This window comes from Coenobita brevimanus, chromosome 110 (assembly GCF_032717465.1).
Source record: "Coenobita brevimanus isolate Jiangsu-jjx chromosome 110, ASM3271746v2, whole genome shotgun sequence".
Lineage (NCBI taxonomy): Eukaryota > Metazoa > Arthropoda > Malacostraca > Decapoda > Coenobitidae > Coenobita > Coenobita brevimanus.
The window spans coordinates 38,576,932-38,599,911 of NC_137063.1; the positions used below are offsets into that span (position 1 = coordinate 38,576,932).

Genomic DNA, 22,980 nt, shown 5'->3' on the forward strand with positions numbered 1-22,980 from the left:
CCTTACTACACCTTACAGTTCTCCTGTATGTTATCTAGTATATGTATTTTCGATATACTGCATCTAATGAAGTAAATTGGAATATCAGCGTGCCATATGCAGAAATAAAAAGCTAAGATGATGTGGTAGAGAGCCTCCTTAGCTGAGAGAAAACAGGCCAGTGCCAAACTCCCCCACTACCCCCAACTCAACCCACCTGCCGCGCCTCCTCCTTCCTGCGGGACGAGCGTGGAGGGTCTGGGAGCACGTCACTGAAGGCACGCCGGTTCAGCATCGTCTGTAAGGATAATCATAAAAAAAATCAGTAAAACATGGAACAAATAATCCGCTGTCTTACAGTCCTTTTATTACAACTTGGCCACGTCCTCATTTTGAATGCCGAGTCCTGATTGACAGTGTGGAGGGGGCACAAGCGCAGAGACATATACATTTTTCTTAATTACGTTATTATCAACAACATCTACATCTTCAACAATTTATTAAGAACAAAAGACTGAAGAGTTATTCTAAATGGCGATGTGAGGTTTTCAATGACACAGAAAGCTAATTATGATTAAGAAAACTGAAATGGGAAAAATAAACTCTTAACTTTTTGGCATTTATATAAGCAGACCCATCGTATGCAGAGGAGGGACACTTTCGTCAGAGAATTTGAGATGGACTATAACATGTCAATACTTCACACTTTTGGCTCGTGACTAACTCCTAAGTGTTTCTTACCACGAACACAATATAAGTGAGGAAGGAGAGGAATGAGAATGTGAAAACGAGAGGAATGAGAATGGAGGAGAGGAAGAAGAATGAGAACGGCGGAAAGGAAACAAAGAGAATAAGAATACGAAATGAAGAACATGTCAGATTAGCGAAGTCAAGGGGTGGGAAGAGATGATAAGAGGGTGGACGAGAGAGAGAGAGAGAGAGAGAGAGAGAGAGAGAGAATGGGGGCAAAAGTGAAAAATCTAAACAGAACCTGGGGAAGATCTGAACAACAATAACAACTCTAACATTAATACTAATACTAATAATACTAAAACTAACAATAATAATCACAGCACACAGCTTGAGAATATTATTTACTAATACTACAATTATCTTACTTCTATTAAACGCGTACACAATACAACACCATTAAGGGAAACTACAATATTCCCAGAACAGGATCCACTTCCAAACTCCGAAAAACATACTGGTAAAGAGAGACAGTGAGGGAAAAAAAGGAGAAAGGCGACGAGGGTAAAAAAAAAAAAAAAAGGGGAATACTGTGGAAAGAGGATCACAGAAAGTATAAAATGGAGGTCACTGTCCCTTTTTAGTTCCCCCCCACACTGAAACACTAGACAACCTAAGTGTTAGTGTAGCGTTGGGTGTAGCAGTTTGTGTACATGAATCTCTCTCTCTCTCTCCTCGAAATGGGCCGCAAAACCTTTTGAGGTACAGTTTGTCCTTGTAATTTCTTATAATTCCTTAGCTTAATTCGCAGACACTGACACTTATTTTCTCCACCACCTCTCAATCTCTTCGTTCACTCTAAACCAGGATCATGGAATTACTAATGTTCACGCTACTCCTTTTTAATGGCAGTGGAATTAGCGGAGGTATGGGCTCTCTGAGTGCTTTCTAGCTTTTAATTCGGTTTCAAAGTGGAGCATGTCAACTGAAGCCCTAGGTACATTTCCCTGGAAAGCTGGAATTTCAATGGGTTTCTTTGATCTCACGAGTAAACATATTACTAAAAACAAAATTTGTTGAATGTATCTACTACCTGCTGAAAGAATCTCTTCTCTATCTCACACAGAAAAGATGTTCGCCCCCGAAAACCATTCCTGTCGAGCCGTGTCGTGTCGGGCCGGGCCGGCTTGTGTCGGGCCGCTGAACGTAAACATCGCTTCGCTATGCTTGCTCGTAGTTATTACGACGACAATGACAACGACGTCGACGATGGCAATGATGATGAGGATGCTGCTGCTGCTGCTAATGATGATGATGATGACGATGATGATGAGGATGAGAGTTAAAAACAGCAGTCAAATGGAGAGATTAGCCTATAGGGAAAGGGATGCTTGAAGTGAATGGCGAAGAAGGGAAGGGAACAGAGAATATAAGAGGGATCTATGACAAGGGGAAGTCATGATAAAGGAAAAATTGAGGATGGAGTGATTTGTATCTGGAGGAGGAGGAGGAGGAGGAAAGTATGAAGAGTATGGAGAAAAGTCGTCGTGGAATAGAGGAAATCAGTGTCATGGAAAAAAATCATCTACTGTATGCCAAGAATGAAGAGGTATAAAATTATGGAGCAGAATATAAAGTGATAGGAAAGATACTGTGTAAACGAGAGAAATTAATGTAGGAGGACGGGTAAAGATTTGTGTGGGAATACTGATTTGTATGATAGGGATAAGTGACTTTCCTGAAGGACAAGGAAGAACACACATCTTGTAACATGAAAAGTAAGGGTGCACGGAATTCTCGCAACGAGAGAGAGAGAGAGAGAGAGAGAGAGAGAGAGAGAGAGAGAGAGAGAGAGAGAGAGAGAGAGAGAGAGAGAGAGAGAGAGAGAGAGAGAGAGAATGATGATTTCATATATATGGGTAATGTTGCTGAGGGATACTTGTGTAAAAGAAGAATTTGTTTCGTATCAAGATGTAAGTTCATTTATACGGGTAATGTAAGGGAGAGTAGTAGCTTGTTAGGGAGAGAGAGTCGAAAACTTAGGATTCGTGTACTGGTGAGTGAAGGGAAGGGAGTGGAAGGTGAGAGGAGGGAAAAGAGAGTTAGGAACATAAGGGAAGGAAGAATCGTGATCGTGTAAGAGAAGGGATGAAAAAAAAAAATACAGGATTCTTAAAGGGAGGCTAAGTGATGGGGAGGGAGGAGCAGGGAGGGTAGGAGGGGGGGGGTAGGGACTGCAGGTGAGTCTGGTGGGGATGATTGCCAATTTACCCGTCTAGTTGGGGACTGAGCCGGACAAAAGCACCCTTGTTATTATGAGCACCCTTCCCCACAACCAGCCCTCTTTAGGCCTGGGTTTAATTGGCTTTTGAGTTGTGGAGTAGGGTGCTGCGGCGACTGGAAGGATGGAGGGAATCGGGACGGGGCGGTGTTTGGTGAAGTTAGGTGGTGGTGAAGTGACGCAGTAGGGAAACGTTGTGAAGTGATGTAGTCGTGAAGTGTGATGTGGTGAGCCGGTGAGGAAGGGATGTTGTGATGAGGTTAGGTAGTGGTGGTGTAATGATGTGGTGAACAAGTGGGGAATGGTCAGGAGGGAGTCCTGAGGGATTGTGAAACTGGAGCTCCAGCTCTATCACCAGCTTCCCACCCAACTCGGGAGTACTGACCTGTCAGACTGGTGATGTAGCGGTGAAGTGATGTACTGATGAAGTGATGTACTAGTAAATTCATGTAGAGGGCAAGTAGAGGTGGTGGTGGACTGATGTTGCTGTGAAATGATGTAGTGGCGATATGGAGCAGTAAGGATGTGGGGTGAAGTGGGGAAATGATGTGAAATATTACGCTGTGGGGTGTGTGGTGATGTGGTGAATGGATTGCTGGACACGTTCGGAGAGCAAAGACTGCTGGCGTGAGTGGGTCTTGATGAACGAATATGCTGACAGGGAGCTTGGTGTGGGGTTGAAAGGTATGTGGTGTGGTAAGGTGAGTACTGCGGCGCGGTAAGTGGGGTGGGAGTGGGGGTGGGGGGTAGAAGGTGGCAGGTTGAATGGGGAAGGTGAGGTGGTGGAGTGAGAGGGGCGGGTGGGAGTGGATGAGAGTAGTAATGTGGGTGAGGTTTGTGGAGTAAGTCGGAGTAGATGAAAGTGGTGGGGTAAACTGGGGTGGGTAACGACAATGAGGTGGATTGGGGTGGGCGACGGTTGTGAGATGAGAGAGATGTGGTGGGCTGTGATGGGTGAGGATAGTAGGATAATGAGATGTGAGAGACGGGATGGGGCGAGATAGGACGGGTGAGGGTACGGAATCAGCATGATGGGGTGGGACGAGATGGGTGGGGGTATTGACGTGGATGTGACGGACAGGATGGAGGGAGGGGGAGGAGGAGAAGGGTAGTGGAGTGAGAAAATGTAGTTAAGAGAGAGGTTGTGTGATGAAGGAGGCTAATGCAGAGTGTCAAGTTAGCTGGATGAAGGAGTAAGTGGGAGGTAAGATGAGTGTTTATGGATTCTCTCTCTCTCTCTCTCTCACATGATATAATGAGAGAGGTGGGTGAAATACTACAGGTGTCTGAGTGATGAGTGCATGGGGTAAGTGCTTTAAAGAGGGTGGAAGTGACTTAATGGATGTGTTCATCAGGATGAGTCACGTGGTAGGAATAATATGCTGTATGATAGGCGTGACTGATATTGGGACGGTATTGTTTGAGTGTGGTATTTTAGTGCTGTGTGATCCTTTATTCTCCTATTACAGCACCCTAGTTACTCTCATGAATAACTAAAATACAATGATGATGATGATGATGAAGGTGACTGAAGCGCTTTGGTGTGTATTGTGCTCTAATGTGGTATTGTGTGTGCGGGGGGGTGCCTCAAGCAACGTAATGAAGAGTTGATATGAGCCATTTGATGCCTGGTGATGAGTAGGTCTGATGCTGGTTTCAGTGTGGTGGGATGGGTGTTACTGTGACTGAACACTGTGAATGCAGTTGTGTGCCAGGTAGTAAGGCCAAATCTTCATATGACCTTCGCTGTATCTTTTTTCTTTCATCAATTTCTACCTTTACCTCATCACCTGTTACTTTTCATTTTTATATGCCATGCCAGCCTTCTTTTTTTATTCATTTCCCTTTCTATCTCATTTATCTCCCCTCTGTCCATCTACCAATTAAATTATTTCCACTCCCTTCCCTTTTCAATTATGTAACGTATGGGACCAATTATATTACTCATGTACCCTTCTAGTCATCTCTCTTTCATCCTTTTCTCTTTCATTACCCTGTTTATTCATTTCATCCTAGATTTACTTTCGTTTCGTACGCCTCCACTCCTTCCATACCTGCATTTCTCCCCCTCTCCTCCACTTCACTTTCCTCCCTCTACCCCTTTCCCCCGCCCCACTCATCTCCCCTGCCCCTTCCTCTCCTCTCGCTCTTCCCATCCCCTTCCCTCTCTCCTCCATTTCCCACTCCCTACCTTTTCCCTCTCCCCTCTTTCCTCCGTCTCACACTCCACTTCCCTATCCCCTTTCACTGCCATCTCCCTATCCCTTCTCTCTTCCTCTCTCCTTCCTTCTTTTCTCTGTCTCCAAATCCCCTTCCCCTTGCCCCTCCCTCCCTCCTCAGACCGATACTAGGCAAGCGAGGGTCCAGGCGGGTCTCGCGGTCCTGATTGGTCCATATTGTCTATGAGAGAAGTTTTAAAGCAATTGTCTGAGAGCTTAAGTGGTCGTGGGGCTGAGAGAGGTGAGTGAGGGAGGAGGAGAAGAGAGAGAAGGGGCAGGGGAAGGGACGGGAGATGAAGTGCCATGGTGAGAAGGGAGGGAAGAAGGAAGGGGATATTAGGAAGAAGTTGGGTGGAGAGAGGAAAGAAGGGAAAGGGAAAAGGGTCTGGAGGGAGAAATGGGATGGGGAGAGAAAAGCAGAGAAGAGGGAAAGGGTTTGGAGGAAGAAATGGGACGGGGAGAGAAAAGGAACGCAGGAAGAGAGGTTAGAACCGTGCGGACACGAATGGGAACGGATGAAGAAGTATGACGGGGAGAGGAGGGGAGAGAAGGGGAGCGGAGGAATGGATGGAGAGGGGATAGGAATAAGGACGGGGCTGGTGAAGAGGAGATGAATGGGAGAGTTGAGAAGGAAAGTGATGGGGAAGGGGAAAGGAAAGAAGGGAATGAAAAGGAGGAAGGGGAAAAAAAAGGAATGAAAAAAATATGTTTGGAAAATAATGGAAGGATGGAGACTGGCCAGTGTTAAGAGCAATGAAGTAGGAACAAAGGAGGAGCGAAGAGGGAATGGCAGGGCGAGAGGAAGAGGAAGATTGGAAAGAGGATTGGGAAAGAAAGAGAAGCACAGTGGTAGGGTAAGAAAGGAGAGGAGGAAGGAAGGGATCAGGGAAGGAACGAGAAATACAAACAGGGAGAATGCGGTAGAGAGAGGATGGAAAGAAGAGGGCATTGAGGTAAACGCTTGGCTATTGATCAAATGGTATAACCCAGAAATGGGGCAATTACTCTAGTTGATTTCATCCTCTATACTAAGAAAAAAAAAATCATGTAAAATTATGAGCGTAATATCCGATAATTAACTGTTAGAATTCATGCAAAATAAAAAGTGTTATAACATGAAATATTTTAAAATTCGATGGAACAGGTCAACTGAAGCCCTCGGTACATTTCCTTGGAAAGCTGAGATTCCAAGGGGTTTCTTTGGTCTCATGAGTAAATATATAGCTCAAAACAAAATTTACTGAATGTATCTACTACCTGCTCAAAGAGTCACTTCGCTATCTTACACAGCAGAAAAGTTATTAGCCTCTGAAAACCATCGCGGCCGGGTCGGGTAACACCGGGCCGGGTTGTGTCGGGCAGCTAATTTCTCAGCTGAACGTAAACACTGCTGCGCTCGCTCGCTCGTAAAAATAATTCAGACGGCCGAATCCTTTTTTTTTATTATTTTTGACCTGAACTGAGCGTTTATATTTAGCTTTTGCTTTTCATAACTAACTCAGACAGCTCCATGTTATGATGATGTTGCTATGAATGTCATGTAGAACGCAAACTATACGATTTGGAAAGTCACGAACGGAACTCAACCCACTGCCTCTATAATAACTTACCATTAAGCATTACTCTCTGCAGGTGAATATAATCAGTTTAGACTAAGTAGTTGTAATGGCCTACCTCATTATATCATTACACTGATGACAGACATAAGTAATAAGCTTTAACTGAATTTTAATTGCCAGTGATTGCACTCATATAATCATCCCCCCCTCTCTCTCTCTCTCTCACACACACACACACACACGTTACTAATATGCAGTTCCTGGCAATTTATTAAGTATATATTTTGCTGTAAGTAATATCAATGAGGGGTTACATAACTGATCACTCGATTCTTACGTAACTACTCCATATCGTTTATTCATTCGGTCACTCCTAACCTCTTTTGTACAAGGTCCCCTTTAGCCGCATAAAATCACTAAAGCGGTAACAAGAATACAAGGACGTCACTACTGTATATTGAAGGTACAAGTGAAGAATATTTTTTAGTTTCTCCAAAAATAAACATAATCAACTGGCCATTAGAAGAATTAAACACAAAATGCGTCATCGTATTGAAAAGGAAAATTATTAACATGCTGTTCGTTTTTCTGAACCTTCCCGCGGCATAATACCATGGCCAAGTCTTGTCAAATCACTAAACTGCATTAATTTTCCTAATCTTCATAATCACATACCCGACTGCTATTGCTCTATAGCAGGATGCAAGAATTGAGTGTTAGCAGTATGGAGAGAGGCTGAAGAAGAAGAGAGGCGACAGAACAAGAGCCATAACTGAGACAGGCTACTCTCGAATTACTACACAGATGGGTAAATACTAATGGAGATGTGACAAAATAAATAATTATGCATTAATCAAGATAAAACTAAGATATTACTGAAAATATCTTACATTTATCTTTACTATTGGAAATAACTACATTGCCATTTTCCTTATACAACGAGATCTTACACGTTCTGCTCTCAAGTCTGTATTTAAGAACATGCACATTATGAAACACAAAACTGAACAACTATCACGACTGTATGAAAACCACAAAAAGACGTTTAGGTCACAAAAATGAACGGAAGGTAATACTTGCCTTGTACTGAATACAACAAAAATCTTGCATCATCACCACCACCAAAATCATCATCATCATTACCACCATCATCACCCTCTTTCCCACCTACTGACTGGGTGAGGCAGGATCCAGAAACAAAGGAAAGCGAATCAACAAACATCAAAGGAACCCAAACAGAACTGACCCCTCTGTTGTCATTAATATGCTCCCCGTAGAGGTCCTTGATCAGCATGTCCAGTGTCCTCTCACGCTTCTGCGAGAAAATGGGCGTGTTGAAGGTCGCTTTCTCTCCGTTGATCACTGTGGGAAGAAAAGGGAGAGTGGATGGTAAGTGAAGAGAAAAATGTGTGTGTGTGTGTGTGTGTGTGTGTGTGTGTGTGTGTGTGTGTGTGTGTGTGTGTGTGTGTGTGTGTGTGTGTGTGTGTGTGTGTGTGTGTGTGTGTGTGTGTGTGTGTGTGTGTGTGTGTGTGTGTGTGTGTGTGTGTGTGTGTGTGTGTTACAAAAATATATTACTGGTTACAAAAATATAAGATCACAAGAAAACTAGGAGGAAAAAAAGGCCCAATACATTACAATACGCAAAACTCAATAAAAAAAAAAACTGCTTTACGAGTCTTATTTTATTTCTGCTGCCGTCCAAACAATTTGATTAAATTTAGGAAAGCCGCCTCTATGTGAAAGGGTTAAACACAATCTACATTTACCCCTTCAGAATTATGACATCTTAAGCTCGTTACCGCCAAATGATTTTATTCAGTATAAGGGAGGAATTTCACAACGAAGGATTTAATAAGCAAATACACAGGTCACTGAATCACAGAATATAAATTATAAATACAGTACTAGCTACCATGTTTTATCCTCTGTATATTTCCAAAGGACGCCTGGTGGTCTGGGTTAGTAAGGCGCTCCAACCGGGTGTGGCCTCTAAATGTTTACATCCTGTGAGTGGTTATGTTTAACTGGCTGGGGTTAAATCACGATACCACAATACCACTCAGTATACTCCAAAATGGAAGACAGGACGACAAAACAATGCAACCTGACAAAAGAAAAAATCATTTCGGAAACAGACACCACCCAGACGATCAGTAAGAACAGTGGCGCAAAAAAAAAAAAAAAAAAAAAAAAAAAAAAAAAAAAATCCCGATATGAACATCCACCGACAACTGAGAGTCGAGAGGAACGCGTCTTGAGTGAGTTATAAATCCAACATTTTTTTCCCTCCCCTATCTTTTTTCCCCGGGATTGGATTTCTCAAGGGCCAATAACAGAGCGTCTCTTTATGAAGGGGGTTTATTATTGGATGATGAAGGCGGGACTGAGGCGATGGGCGAGCGGGTGAAAAATTGTGAAGAGGGGTAAGACGCTACCTGGAGGGCCAATAAGAACTCGGGTAGCCACGTGCCGGGCCTCGGTGATTGGCTGATGAAACACGAGGGGCCAGACGGTCAGGTATACAGGAGGACGAGGATGCAATGGAGTTCAGTGAAATTATTTGATTTGAAACAAGAGTAAGGCGTTGAACCTCTGCAGTTCGATGACGCTTTTTTTATGCTTTACTCGTGTTACTGAGAGTTACTTTTACTCAGCACAGGAGCATGCCCTCGTAGTGAAGAGTCTCTAACCGCTTCAGGTCAAACAATACAGTCAGGATGTAACAATGAAAAAAATAAGTACGTCATCGTTCTGACAGGGTTAACTACATACAGTAAAAAATTTGCTCCCCGGTGGAAGTGCTTTGTTAATCATGAAGAGAGGAGGGTGGGGTCCTGCTGTACCTTGATGGCTGACTGGGATCCCGCGATGTTAATTCTTTCATCAGGGCGACTTTTTGTTTTAACTTTGCTTCTGCTACCTCCAGACGATTTTACTCAGCTTAAGCGAGACTCTTTGTAGCAAATTTTTTCCTTCAGGCCAAGAACGTCTTCCCAACGCTAAGTTCAGCAGCTTTAAAGAACACCTCTTGTAGTGACGTAATTTATAAAGACTACATTTAACCTCTTCAGTACGAAAAGTCATCCCTAAGGTGAAAAAAAAATGTATGTCAGTAAGAGGAATATAATGCAAAAATGCGTCATCTGATTGATGGGATTAAATAGATATACTTAATCCCTCCAGTTCGAAAAATCTCAAGTCGAGTAAAATCGTCTAGGAGCAGAAAGTGAAAAGGACGTCACCGTTGTGCAGGGGCTAATTATTCATCTCATCACTTTTATTCTCTTCCTTGAGCTGAAAACTCTCTCTCTCTCTCTCTCTCTCTCTCTCTCTCTCTCTCTCTCGTAGACAAGCGGGTGTAAATATTGAAGACTGTGGTAGTAATTGGCGGCCCCGAGGCAACCCAACTACAATAAAACTCCACCTAACTAAGAATGGAAACTTTAATTGGTCTGCGGTCGCTCCCTTGTCTCCTACCACAAACACCCACACATTTTTTTTTCTTTTAAATCCAGTGCTTTTCTAACAACTCACATTTCTCCCTTTTATTTATTTATTTATTTATTTTTTTGGCTGGTATGAGTTCGCATGGGAGCTAGGGTATATTTTCGGCAAGACAATATTATTTTTGCCGCAGAAAATTTTGTCCATGGATTCCTTTTGCCTTTTTCTTTATCCAATGCTTTACTGTCAACACATTTCTCTCTCTCTCTCTCTCTTTCTCTTTTTTTTTACCTCACGCTGGGATGGTTTCACTTACATGGTACAGTATACTTTGGTAAACAATTTTTTTTTGCTGAAAAATCTTAAGGAAAAATATTAATAAAGTTTTTCATTACGCCTCTTGAGGATATGGATACTTCTGGTTTATTCTGGTTATCAACTAATGATTTTACTCATTCAGACAAAATTCCAGCCGACAAAGGCCTGATGTAACATTTGTCTGCTCAGCCATAGTTTCAAATATATCGTTAACGTCATATTATGTTCTTTCATCGCGTACACTCCTCTCTCAATTACAACTCTAGAATTTTTCTTCCTCAGTCTGTCTTTCTCAGTGCCTACGACCTGCAAACTCTTAAAAGCAATGTCTTTCGGCATCTCGGTATAAAGGAACCTTGTAATAGGTTTTATCTTCTTTTTGTTCTTATTTCTTTGGAAGAGACAAGTTTTGCATGTTCCCAGCTTTTGAGTTCTTTCTTGCTAGGCAAAAAAAAAAAAAAAAATAACGCTCATTCTCCCCATACCATCCTCCCTCAGACCCCAAGGCCTCCCTCCTTCCCCCCCTTCATTCTTTTTTCCGGTTCACCCCTCTAAGGAATTCATCTTAATTTCCTCCGTTCCCATTCCTCACTGTCCTCCCCCTCCCTAACCTTTTCATGCCAAATTCACTCTAGACACCTTTTCGCCAAGCTGATTTTCTGTACTTCATCTTCCACATCTCTCTTCTCTCTTCCCTTATGATCCAGTTTAATTCCATAATCCCCTCCCCTCTCTTTCCAGCTTCCCAATTTACCTCACCTCACATTTAAACTCTCTCTCTCTCTAACCATCTACAGCTCCTAAAGGCTCTCCATTTCTGTGTGCCTGAGTCTCCTACACTTGCTCTCCATTCACCTGCATAATTATAGCTCTCCCATGTCTCACGCTCTCTCTTCTTCTTCTCCCATTTCCTTTTTCCTAATCAGCCTGTGTACCTCCCCAACAAGTATTTTTGCTTTCTCCACCATTCCCTCTTTCTTCATCCTATTCTCCCTACCTTCCTCCTCTTTATATTCCTCTTTCTACCTCTATAATCCCTTTCCATCATCCTTTTCTCCTTTCACTCTTTTAAAAGCGAATCCTCAGTGTACGGACAAATGATACTGATTCACTTCACTACGGTAAGCTATTTCAAAATCAAGTAACGCGAATTTCGATGTCCAACTACCTTTTCAGAACGTTACAGACGAGTTTCATAACGGTTCGATTAGAAAGTGGAACGATATTATTGCCTGCTGCTGTACCCCTCCCCCCTCCTTTTCTCCTTTCCCCCATCGTCATTCCTTCCTTTCTGTTCCTTTCTCCCACTTACCTCCTCTTTTCATCTCCTCCTCTCTCCTATATACACTTCTTACCTTCTCTCTCTTTCCCTCATCGTCATTCCTGCCCTTCTCTGCTCACTGGGCGCAGCCAGAGGGGGGTCCAAGGGGCTTAGGTCTCCCTTTCATGATGTATAAAGTTAATCGAATGCATAAGAATGTAAACATTTGAGTTAATCCTTTGCATTTTCATTTCCTCATTCGGCTATCGATGATTGATTCCTGGACTGCATTTTTTACTTGCTAAATTCGACACATTTTAAAAATAAATCTATCTACTGCTCTAACGCTTGCAAATGACTGTATTTCTGGAATAAGGAAGACTAACATTCAGGCCCCTTTCCCCCCTTAACAAAATCCTGGCTGAGCCCCTCACTGCTCCCTTCCAGTTACCTTCTCCTCTCATCCCCTCCTTTCCCTGCTTCCCTCCCCTCACCCCTTCCCACACGTTCCTCCTAGTTACCCAGCATGGCCTTTCACCTATAGCTTCCCATTTCATTAATTCTTTCTTCCAACTCCTTACAACTTTTCCATTACCATCTCAGATCCTCCTTTATCCTGTCGACCGACCTCCTTTTCGTCGTCGTCTTTTGTAACAGCATATTTCTTTAATAATAATAATTATAATTATAATAATAATAATAATAATAATAATAATAATAATAATTTTTATTATCATTATTACTATCATCAATCTATTTACTACGACGAAACTTAAGATGCTGCTGACGATGATGGCGATAAAAATATTAATGAGGACAAAGATGACTTCTTCACATACTCTTCATTATGTAATTTTTCCTCTTCAATTTTCACATATCTTCCCTCTCAGTAATTCTCCGCCACGAAATAAAATTGCAACTCAACTACCGCTTCTAATACCCGTTAGCGAAACAGGGAAGTTAATATTCAGTCAAAACTCAGGAAGCCGCCCATTACTCTCTTTTATGCAGATGTCAGTAACCATAACCAGTTTGTTGTTATCGGACAGAACTCGGCCACGCGCAACTTAATATTAAGTCGGCGTTGTGTGAAATTCAATGAACCTTAGTACTAACCTGTCAGTCACACTCCAGTACCCATTAGCCACACCATCATAGCCTGCTAAGCACTCATATATGGTGAGAAATAACTGCTCAATCACACCACGCCCACAACTGCAATCACCTGTTCAGTCACTACCTCGGTTTACCATTGAGCAACTCCCTATTCACCTACTGTATAAAAATAAAACAATTCAACCATTTTCACCTCTCCATTCAACAATTTACTATCCACTGCATAACGGTCACTACTGTATATATTCAACCATTACCGTATCTCCATTAACAAACTCACTGATCACTCCTATAGAACGGTCAGCCTCTGTTAAACCATATTACTTTCGTCACCTTCAGTGGACTTAAAAGAAATTTCGATTCTAATTATTTCTTGGCTTCAGTACTCACGAATAACGGTCATCTCAATCATAAACAACGGTCAATAACGGCTAAACCACTATACTCTGTTCCCTTTAACTTGAAGTGAAATTAGCGTTTTTTCATAATGACTGGCGATTTAACATGAGACGAACACTACAATATGGTGTCAGACAAGGATGCAGGACTGTCGTGTTGTCTTCTGTCATTAAAGTACGTGACAGCCAACAAAAGGACGAAAATCTCCGCCAAGTCAAAGTGAACGACCTATACTTAACAAGCACTCAGAGTCCAACCAATCACAAGGTATCGTGTACAAAAACAGGGCCTCCAATCTGCAATCCCCACTGCCGGTCCACAACACAAGTAGTGGTGTTGTGGAGGAGGATCAGGCAGCCATTGTTGGATTGTATTGTCCTCAACCTCCATCCTGCTTCCTGAGGGCCAATCAGCGCTCGACTCTCAAACCCCCTCCTGCATTTTTGTTAGGCCCCCCCCCCCTCTCTCTCTCTCTCTCTCCGTTCTGAACTCGCGTATATTCCGTTCCGTCTCTTTCACTGTGCTTTATAAACATTTCCTCTTTTAGGGATACTTTCTTACAGTTTTTTTGGTGCCTGAAACATTCTCTCTCTCTCTCTCTCTCTCTCTCTCTCTCTCTCTCTCTCTCTCTCCTTCAAGTTCAGTACGCAACCCGTTCTTTGCGTGATAGTACTGAGGAAGTTATTGTTCACCCGCTGCTCATTTTCCAGATTCAACCGCCGTCTACAACGCCACCGCCTACCCTCACTCACAACCCTGAATCCCCTGACCTTATCATTATCATTATTATCTCCATCATTATTATCAGTACTATCATTATTATTATTATCATCATCATCAATTTACTGTTGCTGTTGCTCCAATCTACAGGCGATTTTATTCAGCTTTGGGGAGACTTTTCGAGGAGTGGGAGTTCGATATAATCTTTAATAATCCCTTCACTACAAGGATGTTCTTCTACAATAAATAAAACCATCTGGAATAGAACAATTAAAAGATGTTCTCGGGTTGAAGGGAGTTAATTCCTCCTCTCTCCTGTTCGTCCAACTCCCTCTGTGTCCCTCTTCTTTTTCTCAATTACCACTCTGCCTTTTTGTAGAACTCACTATGAACTGTTTAAAAGTCCACTCTCCGTTTTTTCCCTTCCTAACTACTTCTAACTACCCTACTCATTTTCCAACTCCAGGGATCGTATTTATAAAGCATCGTAACCAATTCTTGCCACCACCAACCCCCGACTGAAGTGAATTATCATTATCCATCGACCTGTTTTGTTGTGGGTTTGTAATATTTAGTTTAGTTTGGTTGTGAAGTGCCTGGTGGATGAAGGAGTGAAAATAAGCATATATACAAACAATCTTACACACAAATTAAGGTTAAGTATGTCTATAAATATGGTCAAAGAACAACAACTTTCACACACACACACACACACACAAACACACACACACACACACAAACTCTTTCTCTCTCTCTCTCTCTCTCTCTCTCTCTCTCTCTCTCTCATTTTTCTCTGCTCCTTTTCTCCATCAAAAGCCACCTTCTGCTCCCGTTTCCTCCCCATTTTTTTCCATTCTCTCTACTTCTATATCTTCACCAATCCTTTATTCTGTCTCCCCTTTTTCCCCAACCCCCTCTTTTATTTCCCTTTCCTCATCTCCATTCTCTTTCCCCCCTTTTCTCCTCATTCTTTCAGTCACCATCCTTTCTCTTTCTTCTGCTTCTCTCGTCTCCTCAACTATTCCCTTTTCCCCTCCTATCTACTCCCCCTTCTCACAATTTTGGTCCTTCTCTGTCCCTTCCAGTTATTCTCCTCCTCCTCCTCCTCATTTCCCTTTTCTACAGTCCTACCCTCCTTTTTCGCTCCTTCTCTTCCTCCCCCCTTTCTCACACCTGAAGCCACTCCCACAACACCTGCCCCCCCCCTCAAAAAAAAAAGTCCAAAAATAAACGATTAAAAAACTTCACTCTCAAGTTTGCCAAAATTCGACGGACATTTTTTTTTTTTTTCAATATTTTGCAGAGTTTAAAAATCCTCGAAAGAAGGAATAAGGCGATTTTTGGTGAGGAATTAATTCATATATATAATTTTTTTCCCACTCCTTCTGAGGTTATAATGTCCACCACTCCAAAAATATTCTCCGCAAGTAATATATTGAAAATCCGGCGAAGTTTTTTGGAAATCTGGGATCGCCTGCAAGTGACATAAAGCAAAACTGAGTGTAGAGAGAAATTTCCAGCGTTATTTTTCCACCTCGAGTTATCTGAAGAAAAAAATTGGAAGTCTGAGCTCGAGGGAAGAGGAAAAAGAATGAAGTTAATTGGTGGCAGAGAGAGAGAGAGAGAGAGAGAGAGAGAGAGAGAGAGAGATGCACACCACCCTTTACTCGTACATTCTGTTCTCTACATTTTCTTTTAATAATTCTCTCTCTCTCTCTCTCTCTTCTGTGTACTCTCCCTCTCTACTTTCTTTCTCCTCCCTGCCTCCCTGGGAAGGTGTTTGTCCAGGACGCAACTTTTCCCCCTGCAGTTCACGAGAAGAAATTTCCCCACTTTTGTATACGTTGTCGGCATGGGGGCCAAGCACGCGCGCGCGCACGCGCACACACACACACACACACACACACACACACACACACACACACACACACACACACACTGTATATTCATAGGCACATAAAAATAAAGCGTACATACAGAACAGCCACATACGCGCACATCGTTTGTCCATGCACAGACGTGGGCACACACACACACACACACACACACACACACACACACACACACACACACACACACACATAGTATACACAAAACATCCATACATAAAAAAATATATAAACAGAAATATAAGTATCATAACTTTTTTTTCCCCAAACCAGACGAAGCAACCTAACCCCTTTTTCCTCAACTGCTGGCCAGGTGTAGTCAGGCTGGAGAGGTGATTTACCTATTAACCAAGAAGATTTTCCTACCTTCTGGCTAAGGCTCATTGAAATTAAGGAACACACGACTTTGTATTTATGAAACGAAGGTGGACCAGCACCTTCACGTGAAAATAAACAAGGTATATTGTATGGTGTTCCAAAATGGCTGAAATTCCCATCATGCAGGGGCTCCGTATGTCAACCGCGAATTACATCCATCTGTGACCACAAAGTTCAACCTAAAGTGAGTTCACTGAAACATGTAACTCAGATACCTTCAGACATTTAAGGAGTTAGTTTTCATGACTTTATTTTTCTTTCAAAATGTGTATTAATTTTTCCATTATGACGCCGTGACATTTGGATAACTATTTTCAAATACCCTATCCTGATCCACTCTAAACAGAAAAACATACTTACATATATTCAAATTACCACCATCAACATCATCATCAACCTGAGCCAGTCTGGTGCAGAATAAAAAACTCTACCAGCTTGGCTAAGGACACATTAAAAAATACAGTGTCTCTTAAACGGATAAGTATACAAACGTGTCCAATGTATTCAACCACATTTATGGACACACTAGCAAGGAATCCGCCACTGTCTAGGGAAAAAAATAAAAATACAAAATAACAACGTGTAGCATGTGGAAGATGATGCCCACGGTCCTATTTCACCCACTGGACCTATGTTATTCCACCTTGCCCACCCACTTACCCACCGACTCATCCTGCCCACCCAACCAAATTACCCACCCACTTAGCCACTCACCCACTCATCCTGCCTACCCACTCACCCACCCACGCTCCCCCCCCTGCCTCACCATACCTACCCAACCCTGACCCCCGACCCCATTCACCTCGTCCACCTGCCCACCTCACCCATCCGGTCACGCACCTGAACCAACGTAATAAAAAATTCTACGGTAATTGATCCCCAAGTTCCATCACGTTGTCTTGATTAGTAAATTGATTAGTTCTAATTTTTGCAAACGTCACTTCATCAAATTTAAACCACTGAAATAAATTCTCGGTAGAAATTGACCTTCTTTAAGCACGTACATACAGACTCGTGTATATATATATATCCACATATGTGCGTTACATGTGTTCATGAGACAAACGTAATTTCCAAACACACACACACACACATTTCATAAACACATTTGGTTCCTTTTATGTCATAACAGAAGACAAAATAATTTTTTTTAATTACTACTAAGAGGCTTTCACTACATATTTGCGAGAAAAGTTGCTGAGTTTTTTTCGGCAAAGAAGAAATGAATAACAAAAAATCTGGCGATAAGAACTAAATATTTGTATATAATTGTTCTAGCATATCTAAAGCTGCACGCACATACGAAGACAGACAGACAGACAGACAGATTGACACACACACACACACACACACACACACACACACACACACAGTCATACTCATATTAAAATAAGCTTGCACGCACTCAGGCACACAAATCAAACACACTCAAACCCCGACACACAGCAAACACCCGCACCTCTCGCAGCCTCCTCCATTTTTAACACAACAACCTGACAATCACACACACACACACACACACACACACACACACACACACACACACACACTCCCCCCACATACAAGACTTCCCCCATCTCTGTACATTTCAAAGAGGGAAAAGAGGGAAAAAAAGTTTATATTTAAACCCCGTAGAGGTCCTGATTGGAGGCCGGGACTGAATGCTATCTTTCCCCAGCGTAAGGGAGCAGGGGCAAGGCGGGAGGCTCACGCAGAAGGCCAGGCGGAAGGCTTGCTCAAACATTACATTCAAAATTCATCCCTCTTCACAATCTCTCGCCAGGGGCAGAGGGAGGGAGGAAAGGGAGGGGAGGAAAGAAGGCGAAAGAAAAGGCAAGGGGAAAAGGCAGGGATGAGAATAAAAAGAGTGAGGGGGATGGGAAAGGGGGGGGAGGGGGAGGAGGAGGAGGAGGAGGAGAGGGAGAAGGGAGGGAAGGGGAGAGGAAGGGGGAGGGGAAAAGGAAGGAGGATGCAGGAAGCGAATGGGGATGGAGAAGTGAATGAATAACAACGAAAAGGAGTGAAAAAAAAAAGAAAGGAAGAAAGGCTTTACTGGAAGGTGGAAGGTAGAAGAGAATGAAGGAAAGAATATAAAAAAAATGGAAACGAAAGTAAACGAAATAAATGGATAGAAACGAAAATGGGAGAAGGGGAAGCACGAGAGGTGATGAAAGAGGAAGGAAGGAAGGACAGAAGGAGAAGGAAAAGGAAAAAATAAATAGAGAGGTGAAGAGGGATATATTCAGAAATAAGCAAAGAGAGATGACTGAAGAAAGAAGAGAGAGGGAATCGGGATGGAAGAATAAGAAAGAAAGGGGAAGTAGAGTATATGAAAGGGGAGGGTGGAAAAGTAAAAATAAGGAGTGGAAGTGGAGGGAGTAGGGTGAGGAAAGAGTGAAAGGCAGAGAAACGCATGAAAGGGGAGTCAGCGAGAAGACGGAGAAGAGAGGAAGACGGGTCGTGAAAAAAAGGGGCTGAGAGGAAATGGGAAAAGATAGAGAAACGAAGGTAAAGGAGAGTGGCAAGAGGTGAGTGGAGGGGGAAGAGGGAAAAAGATATAAGTAAAGAGGGAGTGAGAAAAGAAAGAGAAGGGATGGGAAGGGGCTGCTCGTCAGAGGTGGGAGGAGAAGAAAATTTTATCAGTATAAAGAGGAAAAGAAAAGGGCGGAGGGGGAAACGGTTGTGAGTAGCATGAGAGAGAGAGAGAGAGAGAGAGAGAGAGAGAGAGAGAGAGAGAGAGAGAGAGACTGGTGAAACACATGCAAATATGATTACATATGAGCCTGAAACAAGATCTACATTGCGCGTCTGGTGGGGTGTTTGCCTCATTGCATTTTTAGTACACAATTTATTACACGGCACTTCTTTATACTCTCTCTCTCTCTCTTTCTCTCTCTCTCTCTCTCTCTCTCTCTCCCTCTCTCTCTCTCCTACAAAACTTTTCTGTGATGGAACTGATGTGCAGCGGATATTGTAGTTTTTTCAACTTAACTTAGCCAAGGTTAGTCCTACTGGATTTGTTTCATGTAGCCTAGTGGCGGAAAAAGAAAATGCTACGGCCCTACGTCCTCCCATAGAGCTTTTTCGTGACTAGCATCATGTTCTAATCTCTTGTTATAATTCCGAATTCACTGCGGAGATGGAAGTTTTAGGACAAGTTAGAGTAAAACAAGTATAATTTTTCACAAGCTCCCCCTTCAAAACAAATTCCTACCTCTTTTTTTCCCTACATTCTTATCCACTCAGTGTATCCTCTTCAAAACAAATTCTTGCCTCTTTTCCACACATTCCTAACCATTTATATAACCTGTACAAAACATATTCCTACCTCCTTTGCCTCATTAATATCCACTCATCACAAACTCTTGAAAATACATTCCTACCACTTTTCCCCGCATTCCTATTCACTCATTACCATCTTTTCATAATACATTCCTACCTCTTTTCCACTACATTCCTGTACACTCACCCTCTTCAAAAATTCCTACTTCCTTTTACTGACATACCTATCCACTCATCACAACCTCTTCAAAACACATTCCTAGCTCCTTTTGCTAATATCCGTACATCTCTTTTCTCTTCTGTTTTCCCCTTCAACTTCTTCCCATTCCTACCCATCCTCTTGACTCTTGCAAAGCGGTGATATAATGTCTTGCTACTGTCAGAACTAATGGTGTGTTTAACCCATTCGCTCCGATGAAGTTAATATTTTCTTCGTACGATCAGACGATTTTGACTACTTAGGAAGGACCTCTAGTTGTGAAGGGGCTAATTAAAGACATATTACACCCCTCCACTTCAAAACCCTCTTCTAAGCTGCACAAAGACTCTGAAAGTAACAAGAATATACTATAATACGAACAAGAATATACTATAATACGAACACATCATTGCAGTGAATAGGTTAAGCATTTTCTATCATCATCTACAGTGCAGTGACGCATTTCATTGCTTAGTCTTTCTACCTCAAAGATTAAAGGTTAACGTAAAGGGTGATCCCATCCACATTAAAAATATCTCTCGTAGGGAAAAGGCTCTAAATCTTTCTTAGTGATCTTTCCTGTTACCACCACAAGATTTCTTTAAGCTCTGAAAGACCTCTCGTAGCGAAGGGGTTAACCAAGGCCAGGTTATCACAGGCAACTCCTAGGCCCTGTTTGACCTCGATTTGCCCGGGTCATATCTCCCCCCCCCCACACACACACACCGATACACTGTGGCCTGACGGGTCTTATCTGGTCAACAGGCTGGGGAAAAACTGCTAAAAGCCTCACTCACTACAGACTGCATTTTATATGAGGGGAACTATTTGACCTGCCATTTTAATTCCTTCCTTATAAATCTTAGCAAGTACTTTTCTTTTTCATATAATTGTTGATTTCGTGTTTTTTAATCCCACTATAACAAAAGCATGTAATTTTTGTTGTTGTTGTTGAAGTTTTCGTTAATTTTATCCTACCGAAATATAAACATACTGCATGTTTCTTTCCTTATACAGTATTACTTACATATCCTCTGATAATCTGACAAAATTCCTACTTTTAATCACACCAGAATGAAAGTATAATCTATCATAAATTTTCATCATCATCATCATTGTTATTATTATTATTATTATTATTATTATTATTATTATTATTATTATTGCTATTAGTTGTAGTAGTTTTTTTTTCTTTTTTTTTGTGTCCGACTCTAGGCACAGACACTAAATAAACATTAAAAACTTGATGACTTACTTACCTCAAAGGGAATAACATCTGAAATACTATCAAGTTTTTCGGGCCTACAAAAGTAAATATGTGTATTCAAAACAGGCTTCAAGATCTGCCTGAGGAGATTATATTACCTTTCGAGTCTCCAGGAAAAATAAAAAAAAAGAGAAGCCTTACTCCGACTCGCGTTAAAACTAAATATATGTAAATTATAACAGAGGAAGTGTATAAGTGGATTCCGCATTAGCATTTCGTTAATATTAAAGGTGGAGTCACATAGTAATTTTGGCGGCTTGAAAATAGAGGGGAGGGAATTATCACCCTAGTCGGAAGGCCAGCAAATGGAGGAGAGTACGTCAGGGTGTGCTTAATGTGCAAGGGTGACGGTATATGAGTCTGTATGCGAGGAAATATGCGAGTGAATATGTGAATCTCTATGTGAGTGAATATGTCAATCTCTATGTGAGTGAATAAGTGAAATATGAGTGAATTTATGAGTCTGTATCTTCAAATGTGAATGAATATACGAGTCTACCTTGAAATATGAGTGAATAAGAGAGTTCGTATCTTCAAATGAGAGTAACTATGTGAGTCTCTATCTTAACTGAGTGAATATGTATGCTTCATCAAATGTGAGTGAATATGTGAGTCCGTATCGTCAAATGTGAGTGAATATGTGAGTCTGTCTCTTCCAGTGTGAGTGATTATGAGAGTTTGTATCTTCCAAGGTGAGGGAATATGTGAGTCTGTATCTTCATATGTGAGTGGTTATTGTATGTGAGCCTGAACCTAGAAATGTGGGAGAGTATTTGGGTCTGTTTCGTCAAATGTGATGCACAGTGTCTGACGTAGTAACATTTAGCATTCAACGATGAGTTTTTCTTCTAAAGGAACAATTATACTTGCTCCTATCTACCTAATCTTTCTCTATACATGGTACTGATCTATCTATCTATATATATCTATCTATCTACCTACCTACCTACCTATCCATCTATCTATCCAATCGTAATGACATTAGTGAGGAAACATAATACCTACTGACTGATCACCAAATTAACTCATGCAAATCCTCGTTATGTCATGGAGGTGTTTAAATATATCATAACTTTTTCATACGGCCGGTACTCAAACTGGGCGAAACTGGGTAATCAGCTTTATTAGTAACAACAATGGATATTTAATAGCCAATCTTGTAAGTTACTAGAGACTTGCCTGAAAAGACTATACAAAAGACTTACTGTAGGAAATCCAGACACCAGCAAAAATAATCGGGTACTCACGCTTGACAAGGAGGAACTCTCTGAACTCCTCGTGGTTGTAGAAGACGGGAGGGCATGGCAGGGAGGGGCCGAAGAGGGGTACCGTCTCCTCTGAGTACACCTGCAGTCTGTATGCGTCCTCGTCAGGCAGGTAGGAGACCAGTGCGAACACGTCTACAGGCACAGCGGTTAAGGAAAATCATACGTTCAGAGAGAAGTGGGGAGCATATGTTCTTTGTTCTGTATGCACATGGGTAGTTTGGTGCTCTGGAAATCACGTGGAGCAATATTCGGGCAATAAAGACAGTAGTGTTACAACAGAGCGCAACTACTGATGCGAATATAAGCCCTCAGTTTTTGACGATAATTTCTGAAGCATGTGATGATGATAGGACAAGTCTAACCATTCTCTATCGTTGCTGACTACACTCTGTAACGTAGGATGCAGGCTGATTACATTTAAAAATTATAGTGTTTCATAAATGATCGTCAAATATGAGGGGATTCCTTACATTTTCTAGCACCCGGTTTTAGTAATGCGGCCGTAAGATAAGGATTTTGTGTAAATATGTTTGATAATGTGTTGATTTTAAATGATACTTTTGACACTACCACCACCTATATTTGCTCGGTTCTTTTGGGTACCATGGATATCCTGAAAACTGGCGAGTCACACGTTACTGTTAATAGCCAACGCTGAAATAAATCCGAATTAAAAAAAAAAAAAATGCTCTTGTTGTTTAGAGTTTCTTG

General features: G+C 41.9%; 1 protein-coding gene across 1 annotated transcript in view; it reads right to left on the reverse strand.

The window, feature by feature from the left end:
- LOC145417325 (GTPase-activating Rap/Ran-GAP domain-like protein 3) overlaps positions 1-22,980 on the reverse strand; it is a 750,816-nt gene that overhangs the window by 51,484 nt on the left and 676,352 nt on the right. The window contains exons 12-14 of the mRNA XM_080286003.1: positions 22,249-22,401; positions 7,975-8,090; positions 197-277 (exon numbers count right to left, since the gene is read on the reverse strand). Of these exons, the coding sequence (XP_080142129.1) occupies positions 197-277; positions 7,975-8,090; positions 22,249-22,401 (350 nt within the window). The remainder of the gene's footprint in view (positions 1-196; positions 278-7,974; positions 8,091-22,248; positions 22,402-22,980) is intronic.